The 12363-nt window shown below is 65.9% G+C and overlaps 1 protein-coding gene across 1 annotated transcript in view; it reads right to left on the bottom strand.

The window, feature by feature from the left end:
• CCDC187 (coiled-coil domain containing 187) overlaps positions 1 to 5038 on the bottom strand; it is a 38990-nt gene extending 33952 nt beyond the window's left edge. Inside the window, 5 exon segments of the mRNA XM_069472176.1 lie at positions 1882 to 1983; positions 2054 to 2131; positions 3311 to 3361; positions 4033 to 4515; positions 4885 to 5038. Coding sequence (XP_069328277.1) covers positions 1882 to 1983; positions 2054 to 2131; positions 3311 to 3361; positions 4033 to 4515; positions 4885 to 5038 — 868 coding nt within the window.
• Between the last annotated feature and the right edge of the window lie 7325 nt (positions 5039 to 12363).

Genomic DNA, 12363 nt, shown 5'->3' with positions numbered 1-12363 from the left:
GTCAACACCGCCAGGGTGACGCGACGGTTACGATGATGAATGTGGCCCCTGGCACGGCCTCTGACCCCGTGTCAGGCAGAGAGCAGGTCATTTTTCAAGCAGGACATTAAAATAAAACAAACCGAGAGCCTGGGGGAGGGAGGAGACGACCACGCAGAAAATTGTTGTAGTTTATGTTTTCGCAGGGGCCTTCCGGAACCTTCCTGGTGCCTCCCAGCCTCCCTCCCCTTGGGTCCCAGTGTGGGTTTTTCTTCCTCTCCTGCATCACCCCTGACCCAGCTGAAAAAACACGTCTGACCCCGGCCAGGCAGCCGTGCCGAGCTCCGGCCTCCCGTGAGTCCGCCTGAGCGCAGCGGAGGAGGCAGGTCCTGGTTCTTTCCGGCAGGCGCCGCCCAAAGTGGAACAGTCTGACAGTGCTGGCCAGGAACGGGCACCGGCACGGACGGAGCGCACACCAGCCGCTGTCTACCCCACGGTCCCGGGGCTGTGGTCACAGGCAGTGTGGGGAAACTGAGGCATGGAGAGACACAGGGACAGCTCCCGCATTGCACCCCGGCTGTGCCTGCTGCCCACGCTTAGATTAAGAGTCCCACAGAGCTGACAGCCCAGTCGGTAGTGTTCTCCCCGCCTGGGGAGCCCTTGGTGGTGTCCCCAAAAGCCCATGGTTTGGAGGTCCCAGAACCCAGGCCCGGAGGATGGGCCTTGACAAGGTGCCCAGGTGTGACCCCAGGTACACACGGCTGGGCTCTCAGGTCAGGAGCACAGGCCTGGAGCCCGAGGGGTCAGGGCCCAGCCTCGGTGCTGCCTGTGCGGCCAGGGGCAGGCTGTCCCGCCTTCCAAGCCTCAGTTTCCTCCTCTGCGGAATGGGAGCACACGGCCTGTCTCGGGAGCTGCGGGGATCCGTGAGCTGAAGCCCCCGGAGCTCGTGGCACACAGCACGGGCCCTGAGCAGCCCGCGCCCTGACCTGGAAGACGTACCAAAGGACAGCTCCGGAGGGGCTCTGCCGCCTCCGTCCCACCATTGCTCGCAGCCACAGCCAGCCCTTCCCTGCGGTGGACGGACCCAGCCCCGGTCCGTCCCACAGGCCCAAAACCAGCACCCAAGCCGGGCAGCGGAGTCTTAGCGGGGCACCGGCAGCCTGCCCCGTCCTTAGGGAGGGGACGTCTGGGTTAGTAATTCCTCTGTGGCCGCCGGCTCACCACCAACAGGACACTTAACAGAACTCTCCGGGACACGTCAACGAAATTAGTCACCACACAGATGCCAGCTGACTGGCAGCCCCGGGTGACCGCTCCGAGTCCCCAGAGCTATTGGACAGAGCAGGAGCCACCCGAGCCTTTTCCTACCACCACGTGCCCGGGTAAAAGTAGCTGCTCTGGGCTTGTCCCGGCCCAGGCTGGACAGGGTACCTCGCTCCCGTGACCAGCTGCTCAGCAGGCTGCCCCGTGGCGCTGCGGAACAGAAAGCACACGCCCCGCCCCGCCGGCTGCCCACCCCACGCCGGCCCTTCCAAAGGTCTGCGGACGCTCTGAGGAGCAGCGAGCGACCGGCACGTGTCTCAGTGCAGCGGAGTGGCCTCCTGTCCTTACAGCCTTGCCCAGTCTGCGGTGTCAAAAGGACAGCGGACAGCACCCGGGGCTTGTGGACTCGCACTCCGTCACCAGGGACAGCCTTCAGCCCAGGAAGGAACCACCAGCGGTGGCCAAGGTTGCAGTTGCCCCGGACCCTGACATTGACACTCAGGCCAGGCCCCTGCTGCCCCCAGGTGCCCCAGACCCCTGTGCATGCAGCTGGCCGGCCCCGTACCAGGAACGCCAGCCATCTGCCCACCTAGGGAGCTGCCCCCCGCCCGGCCAGGGCCTCAGACGGGCAGAGCTTACCTTTGTCTTTCGCAGCTCTTCTGGGGGAGGGCGACGTGGGGGCCTTCTGTCTTTTGCAAGAGCCGCGTGTGACCCCTTTGGGTTTCCCCCTTAGAGCTTCGGCTAACAAGAGAGAAGGGAAGGGAAGGCGGAAAGGTGAGTATTGAGACTCCACAAGGCACCTGCCACGCACCCACACTCGGGGCCAGTGTGAAGGCAGCCCCTGAGCCGCGCAACCTGCGGCCCTGCTCCCTGGTGCTGGGGTGGGCAGCTGAGTGCAGGGGCCAGGGAGCCACACTGTTGCGTCTCCCCAGTGCTCTGCCTGGGGATGGCCACCTGGGGACCCCTCTCCAGGGGCCGAGCATGCCACCCCCTCCTCCGTGGTGGGCCTGACGGTTCACAATTTCTCTCCCGGGTGTTGGCAGCCTCCCCTCCAGGCCCAGAGGCCCTGAGGACAAGAACCAGCCTCCCGCCTCCACATCCCAACACCCAGCTCGAGGCCTGGGCCACGGCGCCACGACTGTTTGCTGAGTGAATGAATGACTGGAAGAGACCAGCCCTGCGTGAGCCCACAGCCTGGGGCCAGCTGGACTGAACGTCACTGGGGCCGGGGGGAGGACCCAGGGCTGAGCAGGGGGAGCCTTCGCGCTGTGGGGTCTCCCCTCTGGCTGAAGGGGGGAGGAAACAGAGACCCTGAGAGGGGCAGAGTTTGCCCAAAGTCCTGCAGCGAGTGCAGCGGCCAACCAGAGGATCGGCTCCCAGAGGCTCCTGGTCACCTCCCCTGGGCTGTGTGACCTCTGGTCCCTGTGCACTGCGGGGGAGGGGCTGCATCCGGAGAGCACCAAAAAGCCAACCAGACAGCAAGCTGCGTGGCATGAGGGGGGCTGTGCCTGCCGTGTCCAGTGGGGGTCCCACGGGCCCGGGGGCGTGGAGAGGACTCTGGCCCAGGGGAGTCTCCAGGCCTCCAGACGCCGCTCAGTCCAGGCCTCGGCCCGTCCCGCGGTTGTTCAGGCCCCAACTCCACTGACAGGAGGCCTGGCGCTCACAAACGATGCCACTTATGGGGTCCCCGGAGTCACCAGACCCGTAGAGACGGGGGAGAAAGGTGGGGGTGGGTAGGGAGCCAGTGCTTTATGGGGACAGTGTCAGGCTGGGGAGACGGAACGTTCTGGACAGGAGGGTGGTGATGGCTGCACAGCTCAATGCCACCGAGCTCCTCCACGCCCTGCTTCTGGAGGGCTCTAAAACCAGGAGCATGAAAACCGGTAGACTGCCAAGAGCCAGAGACCAATGGGCCTGCCACTGAGGCCCCCGAGTGACCGATCGCCGGGTCCTAAACTTGACTGATGGACCCCGGCAGCCTCCCTGGGGCAGGGACAGTGACCAGCTGGGCGAGCTGACGCCACGGGGGTCCTCCTGGAAAGAGGAGGGGGAACCCGGGAGCACTCACTGCGGAGCACCGTGACTGGGGACTGGCGCGCGCTGCCACCGCGGGGAGCAGCTGGTAGGCGCAGGGCAGGCCAGAGCGGGGCTCGGGGAGGTCTGCCTGGCTGTCAGTTGGCCCGTCCGTCCCTGCCTGTGTCTGCACCTGGCGCGCGCGGCGCACGGGTGGGACATGCCAACCCACGCCTGTGGCTGTTGCCCAGCGGGGCCCACTGGAGCACAACCTTCACCCTCCACCCCACCCGCCACCACCCCTCCACGGGATGGGTGACGATCGCTCCCTGGACAGGCCCGTGGGCCTGACACGCCCCCCCACGCCCCCACCACCCCAGGGAAAACCACACTATTCCCCCCACGCTGAGAACCACAAATCCGCGGGCGCTGGGGGAGCCCTAGAAACACCTCTGCTCCCAGGCCGCTTGCCTGCTAACCTCTCGTGCAGCCCTCCAGGCCCAGGGACCAGGGGTCCTCCCCGCCCACCCGCAGGCCCTCCGTGGCCCCCAGGGCACCCTCCCTCATCTCCATGGCTCCCCAGCCGTCTCCACCGCTGAATTGGATCGTCCTCATCCTAAACCCAGCTCGGAAGTGTCTCCCTTGTGGCCCCTAATCCCCGCCTTGGGGGCCCGCTGCACACACCTCCCGTGTACCCAGCACAACCCACCCCTCCCGCGCTCCACCCTGCCCATGGCCTGGCCGCCCCCGGCCCTCGCCAGCAAAGCCGCCACTGACCTGGGTGCCGGGGGGCTGGAAGAGCGTTTGTCGCCTTGCCGGTCTTCCTCCCGGGCACCTGCGAGGAGGCTTTGCAGAGGCCGGAGGCACTGGAGGGTGCCGTGGTGCCCAGGGAGGCGCAGCTCCCCTGCCACCGCACCTGCGCCCGGATCTTGTCCCTCAGCTGCTCCAGCCGCGGGTCGCTCTTTCTGGGCTGCCGCTGGGGCCCCAGCGCCTGGGGGGGCCTCTCCTGCCAGGGCCCGCAGGGAGGCACGCATGGCTTGTGGCCCCCTGAGGAGCCGGAGAGGCGGCCCGATGACACCGAGCTGTCCCCGTCGCTGGCCTCCTGTCCTGTGGACCACATGGGCAGGCTGCGGGACTCCTCAGTGTGGTCAGAATGGGCCACGTGGGGAGCTGCCCGGACTGGGCCTGGCTGCAGGGATGGCGCAGGCCGCCTCAGCACAGCCATGAGGTCATCCTCAGCCGCGGGCGGACGGAGCCCGTCTTCCCTGGGGAGAGAGCAGCAAACGTGCGGTCAGGCGTGGAGGCCCTGCGGGGCTGAGCCCACCGTCCCCGGCACCCCTGCTCCCCGCTCCTCTGGCTCAGAGCGCCCACGGCCGGGGAAGGAAGAGGGGCCGTGCCGGGACATCCTCTCCAGTGCTGGCCACAGCCCTTTTAGGTAGGTACCGTGACCAGCCTGACTTACAGATGGGGAAACTGAGTCTGGGGGAGGCCAGACTGCCTGCCCGAAGGCACAGGCAGGGCCGTCCCCCGTGGGCACCGTGGGCCCAGGCTTTCGCTCCTCTGACCGAGCCGCTGCCCTCTGCAGAAGGCGTGGGACCCGCCAGGTGCACCCACAGGCTCGCCGGGCACACAGACACTACCTGGGCTTGCTGCTGGCCTTCCAGGCAATTGCTCTCCTCGGGGCCCTGGGGGAGAAGGGGCCCTGCCTTTGGGTGCCTCTGGGGCATGGCTGGAGTGTGTCCCCCAGACAGGCAGGTAGCCGGCCCAGGACCGGGGTCGGCATGGCCACAGGGCCGGCCAAGGGTGGTGAGCAGGCGCCAGGCGAGCCCCGTCACCCCTGCCCTGGGGCTGGTGGTGCTTTCACATGGCAGCCTCCAGGCCCACAGCCCGGCCTCTGTCCCTGCTCGGGCCGGGCTGGCCGCTGCCCGGCTCCGCATGCCGGCCCGTGCCGGTCTCCTGGGCCACGATGGAAACCCTCACGCTGGTCATTGAAACTGAGTGGGCACAGTGGGCTGCCGGGCACTGGGCTGGCCACGGCTGGGGGCCTCCCCAGTGATCGGCCTCTCAGTGCAGGGGACAGAGTTCCAGCTGGCCCGTGACAGCATAATCGCCCTGTCACTCAGCGACAGAGCCTGGGCCTCCAGCTCCTGCTGGGCCCCCGCAGCGCCCACCCCAGCGCTGCCAAGGCCAGAGTGGGCGCCGTGAGGGCCGGGGGCAGGCTGGGCTCGTGCGGTGTCAGGCAAGGTCCAGGTTGGCAGGGCCAGGGCCAGATGCCAGGCTCAGTTCCGAGTGGGGTCAGCCTGGAGCGGGCGCAGAGGAGAGGCGGCCCTGAGGCCGTACGTCCCAGCAGCCGGTTGGGACCCAGCCCTGACATTCTAGCGTGAAAACGTCAGCTGCCATCTGCAGTTTCCTGGGGCTGGGCCAGGGGAAGGGGGCGTCGGGTCCCCGGCTAACCCCAGCGCAGGCCAGGGCCCCCTTTTGCCCACAGAACTAGCACAGAGGTGGCCAGACGCCGCCCTTGGCCAGGAGGCCCAGAGTCCTTGGCCTGTACACCCCAGTGGCTCCCTGTGCCCCCTGCAAGGAGGCTGGCAGGGCAGCGTGGTGGGGAGGACACAGCTCTGTGGTCGGCCAGACCGGGGCTCGGCATGGTCCCCCAGGAGGAACCCAGACTCCAATCCCCATGGTCCCCCAGCTCCCCGACCCGGCGGTGTGACTCTGGGCGCCAGGCAGCCCAGCCCGGCTGCCGCTGGGTGTTTCCAGCACCCGGTGAGTTCGCTGCAGGGGGGTGGGGGGGGAGGTGCTGGGAGGATTAGGAAGCTTATTCCATGTAGGAATCTCCTGAAAGGTGCACCTTCCCGCGTGTCCCCGGGGAAGGAGGCTCTGCAGCAAAGACCCCCTCACTCTGGGCCGCTGTGAAGAACAGAGGCCGCCCTCGGGCTCACTGTATAGAACCCGTCCTGGGGGGCCGGGGGGCATGTGCCTGGGGACGTGACCCAGGCCCAGCTCCGTGTCGCCTCCGGGAGAAACGGGCCTGGTGCTGGCGAGCACAGCCCCTGGTGTCCAAGGGACAGAGTCTGAGCCACCAGCAGCCATAGGGGGAGGTGGGGGAGTGGCCCAAGGGCTGGCAGGTCCTGCCTGGAATGTGAAGTGCCACCACCTCCACGCCAACCCAGCCTCCCCGGGCCCCTCACAGCCTCTAGCCCCAGGCCCCAGACCACACCTGGTGACCTGGACAGATGGGACCTCTGTGGCAAGGGGCCCGGGCCAGCACCATCCGTCTCTGCCTCAGCCACCTGGCCAGGGGTCCCGCCCTGCCCGGGCTCACCCAGTCCACTGGGGACGTCACCTGGTGTGGCTGAAATGGGGCAGATCCCACCTGTGTGTTTCTTGATGACGTTTGCAAAGGAGAAGCTCCCGGGGAGCCGACCCCATAGTGGCAGGAAAGCCCCCCGAGGCTTGGAAAGGTTTAGGCCTTTCTGGACCCTTCTGGTACCTTCTGCAGGGGATCAGCATGTTCCTACAACAAGACTAGCCTGCTACACCCTGGGCAGCAGGTCTGGGTGGCACAGAAAGCTTTGGGGACATGTGAGGGTGACTGTCATATCCTGGGACCCTGACGACTACCAGCAGACTTCCCTGCACGCGGGAGACGCCTCTGAAGCCTTTGCGAGAATAGAAGCCGCTCCTTGCAGCTCCAGAGCCAGCACTGCCCTCCCGCCGGTCCGCCTTCCCGCCCGGCCCTCAGCCACTCTCAGGAGGGGCCAGGTGCCAAGAAGCTCCTCCTAACAGACGGCCTGGCGGTTCTTTTTCCCCATTAGCAGGAAAACAGTCAAGTACTAAACTGACGCCCCCAGACAGCTGGAGACTGAGTCCTCGGGGAAGAAGCTGCAGCGTAAACACACGGAGCAGCCAGCGGAGATGGTCTACTGTCTATAAAAGGGAAACTATGAAAACAAGTGCCTGGTGAGCGGGGGATGAAACCCGCGAGCAGAGCCGCCACATGGCCCTGCCAGCCGCCGCCGCCGCCAGCCTCCTTCCCCTCCCCCACCCCACGCGGCAGCCCAGCAAGCTCCGCCTTCCCCGCTGGCCGGGCCACGCAGGCAGCAGGAGACACACACGGCGGCTCCCAAGGGCAGGGTCCTGCTCCTGCCCCGGGCCCTCTGGTGGCGTCAGTCCACAGGCGCGGCCAGTGACGTGCAGACTGTACCCTGCGCTGCCCTGAACTCTCTCTGCCAGGGCTCGGATCTCCTAGCTGGGTCTGCAGCCGCATGGCCAGGAGCAGCAAAGCTCTGAGAAGCCACCAGGCAGAGGCCACAGCCCGAGTCAGGGAGCGTCCCCATGCAGGCCTGGCCTGCACTTGTCCCCAGCACCTCAGCCAACCCCGGGCCCTGCGGCTCGGCTCCCGGCCCCTCAGCGACCTCGCAGGTCCCTCCGCCTGGGACCCTCCTGCCTGCCTCCCCAGCCTGCCTGTCTGGGAGCAGGGTCCCCCACACCCCTGCCGAGTGACTGGGGCCCCAGTGCTGCTCCCACCTTCCGCCCTCCCTGCCAGGTCCCCGTCACCTACCCCCCAAGGCCGGGACCCCCAGGGCCGGGAGGTTGCCTTGCCTGCGCTGCCGTGCAGATGCTCACCCTGCAAGAGCATTTACGGAGCCCCCGGTGTGCCAGGTGCTGCTAAGCACTTGGTGACTTTTCTCTTGACCCGTCCTGTGACCACCCTGTGAGAGAAGTCCAGCTGTCACCTTCACTGTACGGGACGCTTGAGGCACGGTCTAAGTCACGTGTCCAGGGTCCCGCCAAGGTCAGGTGGGAGACGCTAGGCCATCTCCACAGCCTCCCCGCCACTGGGACCAGGAAAGAACTGCGGCCTCCACGGGGGGTCCCCAGCGCCAGTGGAGCCACCACACGAGGGGTGGGCTTGTTGGCAGGGAGGGGCTGGGAGGAGAGGCCAACGGAACAGTCACTGTCTCGCCCTGCCTGGCGACGGTGGGCACAGCAGTCAAGAGCCCCGCCCCCAGACACACCAGGGGTCCACGGCGACTGGGGCACGTGGCGCAGCCCTCGGCACGCACTCACTGCGCGGCAGAGAGGGCAGAACGGGAGCCCCCGGGCAGGGCTCTGGGGGGTCCGAACACACAGAGCACAGAGCGCCCACCCCGGGGCGGGGCGAGGAGTGAGTAGGAAGCTGGAGGACGGCGAGGCACCGCTGTCCTCATCGCCCCTGCAGAGCCCAGGCGCCAGCCCAGGCCCCGTCCACTGTGGGATCCGCGACACACCCCAGGTGCAGCCCCTCGGGCGGCGTGGCCACCATGCCCCACAGCTGCTGCCACCGTGGGAAGCACGTTGGCGCTCCAGCCCGTGGCACATGCCGCACTTCTGCTGCAGGCTGGGCTGCTGGGGGTGGTGGGCGGCAGCGGGGGGGTGGCTTCCTTCTAGAAGCTGGCAGCAGCCCTGCTCTCATTAGAGACGCTGTTTACTTCTCACCGCCTCACGCCTAGAGAAGCAAACCCTGGGCAGGCCCGGGCAGGCTTGGGGGACAGTCAGCGCCGTGACGGGGAGGCGGGCCCACCACGCCCACCGCCTCTTGGGCCCGGGGTTGGCGACCGCAGAGCGCTCCGCAGCAACGGCAGCAAGGCACGGCCTGGACGTCGGCCTGGCACCCAACCACCACCTCCTCAGCCCAGCCCTGGGCGCCAGGCAGCGGCCCCGCACCCCGGTAGAGGCTCCTGCTGCCCACGGCCACACCCCGAGGGCACCAGGAAAGGCAGCGGGGGCGACACTCCCGACAGGAGCCCTGGCACGGCCCCCCCAGAGGCCGACCCAGGTGGGTCACAGCTGCAGAGACGCCTTGCAGACGACCAGCACGCCTGGGCACCGTGGGCCCTGCACACCTGAACGCACACGCCTCCCCTGTGGTACACAGCACACACGGTACACACGGCACACAGCACACACCACACGGCACTAACACACCACGCACAAAACACACACATAACACACACAACACACAAAACACACAGATAACACACAGCACATAACACCCCACACAACACACACATAACACAACACAGAGATAACACACAACACAAAAAACATGTAACACACGTAACACATAACACACAACACACATAACAGAATAACACATAACACACAAAACACAGATAACACACAACACAGCACACAACACATAACAAACACACATAGCACAAAACACACATAACACAGAGATAACACATAACACAAAAAACACACACGTAACACATGTAACATATAACACAAACACACAAAACAGAATACACACATAACACAAAACAGACAGATAACACACAACACATAATACAGAATACATACATAACACATGTAACATATAATGCGCAACACACATAACACAGAATACATGTAACACAAACACACAATAACACAACATATAATACACATAATGCATAACACACAAAACACAGAGATAACACACAACACACAACACACATAACACACACCACACACATAACACATACCATATGCATAAAAGACATAACACACATATACAACACACATAACACAACACACACACAACACAATGCACATAAAACACACAACACACAATAGACAACACACATAACACACAACACACACAACACACATAACACACGTAACACGCAATGCACGCACACTCCCCACACCAGGTCTGCAGTGCAGGAGCCTGCGCAGTGTCTGAGTCAGGGTGGCCTGTCCCTCCGGCCTCGGCCACGCTGGGTGGCTGCAGGTGGCTCCCACTCACCAGCCGCTGCCCAGGGAGGCTGGTCAGGCCCCAGGGACTTGGGCCACACAGAGGGCAGATGTGAGGGCGGGAACAGGTGACACAATAGCCACAGCTGGGGAAGACGTTGGGAGGAGGGTGCCGTGGGGGAAGCCAGATGGCGGGCGAGAGGAGGCTGGCGGGAGAGAGGAGGCCGGGAGAAAGCACGGGCCGGTGGCTCTGCCCTCCGAGGAGCAGGCACTGCTGCCAGAGGAGCCGCGTGTGGGAACGGAGGTCACAGCTGCGGCACCCCCAACCTGTCGGCCCACCCCGCAAGCCCATCTGCTGGGCAACCAGCAATCGTGACCCCGAAAGCCGCCCGGGAGCCCAGGACACGCTGTCCACCTTGCCACGGACACACCCGCAGACGTGCCCACAAGGAGCCCCGCAGCACAGGCCCATTCAGCACAGGGCCCCAAGCCTGCCACCTCCTGTCCCCACCGCCAGGCCTGGTCGGCCTCCTGCAAGGCCAAAGTCAGCAGCAGCCAGGCCCCCGCTGCACACGGCACCTAGCGCCCCACCCCAGATGGCCGAGGACGGCAACGTCTCCTGAGCCAGCCGCCGCTCGGGGCAGCAGGCCCTGTGTCCACGCGCTGCCCAGGTGACCCTGGGCTCCTCATGACTGCCCACGAGGAGGGCACTGTCACACTGCAGGACAGAGACCCTTCCTCAGCACCTTCCCAGCCAGGAGCCCCGAAGCTGCTACCCCAGGAAAGCAGCTTGTGGACAGACACCCCCACCTCAGGCACCAAAACCACCCGCGGTGGCTCTGAAGGGCCCCCTGGTGGCCACAGCTTTTGTGAGGGCACAGCTGTGGGCCACTTCCTGCCAGCTGCCAACGTTTAACTCACACGGCGCAGCCGGAACCTTCCAGCAGGACAGGCCCAAGCAGGCCAGGCCATTTGCCCATGAGGGTCGCTGGGGGTGTCCGTGCTGAGCTCGCCCTCCTGGCCGGGGCAGCGTCCCCCCACGCCGTGGTCGGGGAATGGACTTGCCAGGTGGGGCAAATGCAGAGCCGGACATGGGCGCCATCAGGGCCTCGCAGTGTTTACCCCCGTTTTACAGACGGGGAAACTGAGACAGTTTGTTAGATGACAGTCTAGCTCCAGGGCCTCGCAACGGGACCTGAGCCCCGAGGCAGGGGCGCCCAGTGGGCAGGGAGGGGGACTCCCACTCCAGGGGCACCTGGCTTACCCTGAGCAGGCCCCAAGGCCGCAGAGGCAGCCCTCCGATGGGAGAACCCCCTCCCCGGGGGAGGTGGACAGAGGAGGGTGGCTAGCCTGTGCCTGGCTAAGTTCATGGAAAAAGGAAAGCGGAACCCCTCCCTCGCTGCTCCAGCCCCCGCCCAGGTGCTCGGGGCAGATTGGGCGGGGCTCAGGCAGAGCCCCCACCCCCACTCACCAGCCGGAGGGCTCCAGGCCGCCCTGTCCGTGGGGCAGCCGTGGACGAGGACCCGGCGCCCTGGGAAGGCCCAGCTGGCGCGTTCAGGTGCAGCGGGAGCCGGAGCGGGAGGGTTGTTGCCAGAGAAACCGGCGGCGTCTGTGCCGGCTCCTCCCCCGGGGGCTCCTTGGAGCCAGGGCCGCTCAGGTGAAGGCAGAACGGGGTGGGGACCTGCCCCGCCCCCACCACCTGCCCAGGAGAGCAGGGAGGGGCGGGGCAGCCGGAGCCCCCAGCACTGGTGCGGCCCCTCCCAGCTCACTGCTCCCCTCTTCTCTGCGTCCTCCCCAGGGGACCCCCACCGCGGCCAGCAGGGCTCCCAGCCCGGCTGCCTCTGACACTCGGTGCGGGGTGTGGGCTCACGGAGCAGAGAAGCCGGCCACGTCCAATGACACCAAACTCAAACCACACAAAGCCACCGGCCGCTGGGTGGGGTCGGAGCTCCCTCGAGGGGCAGCGCCAGGAGGGCTGTGGGCGCCCCCTGTTCTCCGGGCCCCTCCGCTGTAGCATCTCGCAGTTCTGGACATTAGACTTCAATTTGCCAACTAGGGGCGCTAATGGGCGGGGCATGCGGCCCCCACTCCCGCCCAGCTCCAGCTGCAGGTGCCTGGGGGGCCGGAGTCCCTGGGGACAGGCGCTTGTCCCACCGAAAATCCAGGGTCCCTCCAGGCTTTACTGCGGGCGTGGGTGGTGCCAGCAGGTGGCGCCCTCTCCCCGCCATGGCTGGGAAGTCACCCACCCCCAGGTGGCCTCCTGCCAACCGCCAAGACGTGTCCCTCCCACCCAGAAAAGCACTCTGGAAAAGCAAACTTTTGCCAAGAAACTCCTGTTGGTGTTAGGAGATTTGGATTTGGGGCGAGGAATGTGAGGGGCCGGGC

The sequence above is a fragment of the Eulemur rufifrons genome, chromosome 7, assembly GCF_041146395.1.
Source record: "Eulemur rufifrons isolate Redbay chromosome 7, OSU_ERuf_1, whole genome shotgun sequence".
In the NCBI taxonomy this organism is placed as follows: Eukaryota; Metazoa; Chordata; class Mammalia; order Primates; family Lemuridae; genus Eulemur; species Eulemur rufifrons.
This window is presented reverse-complemented; position numbering and strand designations above follow the sequence as displayed.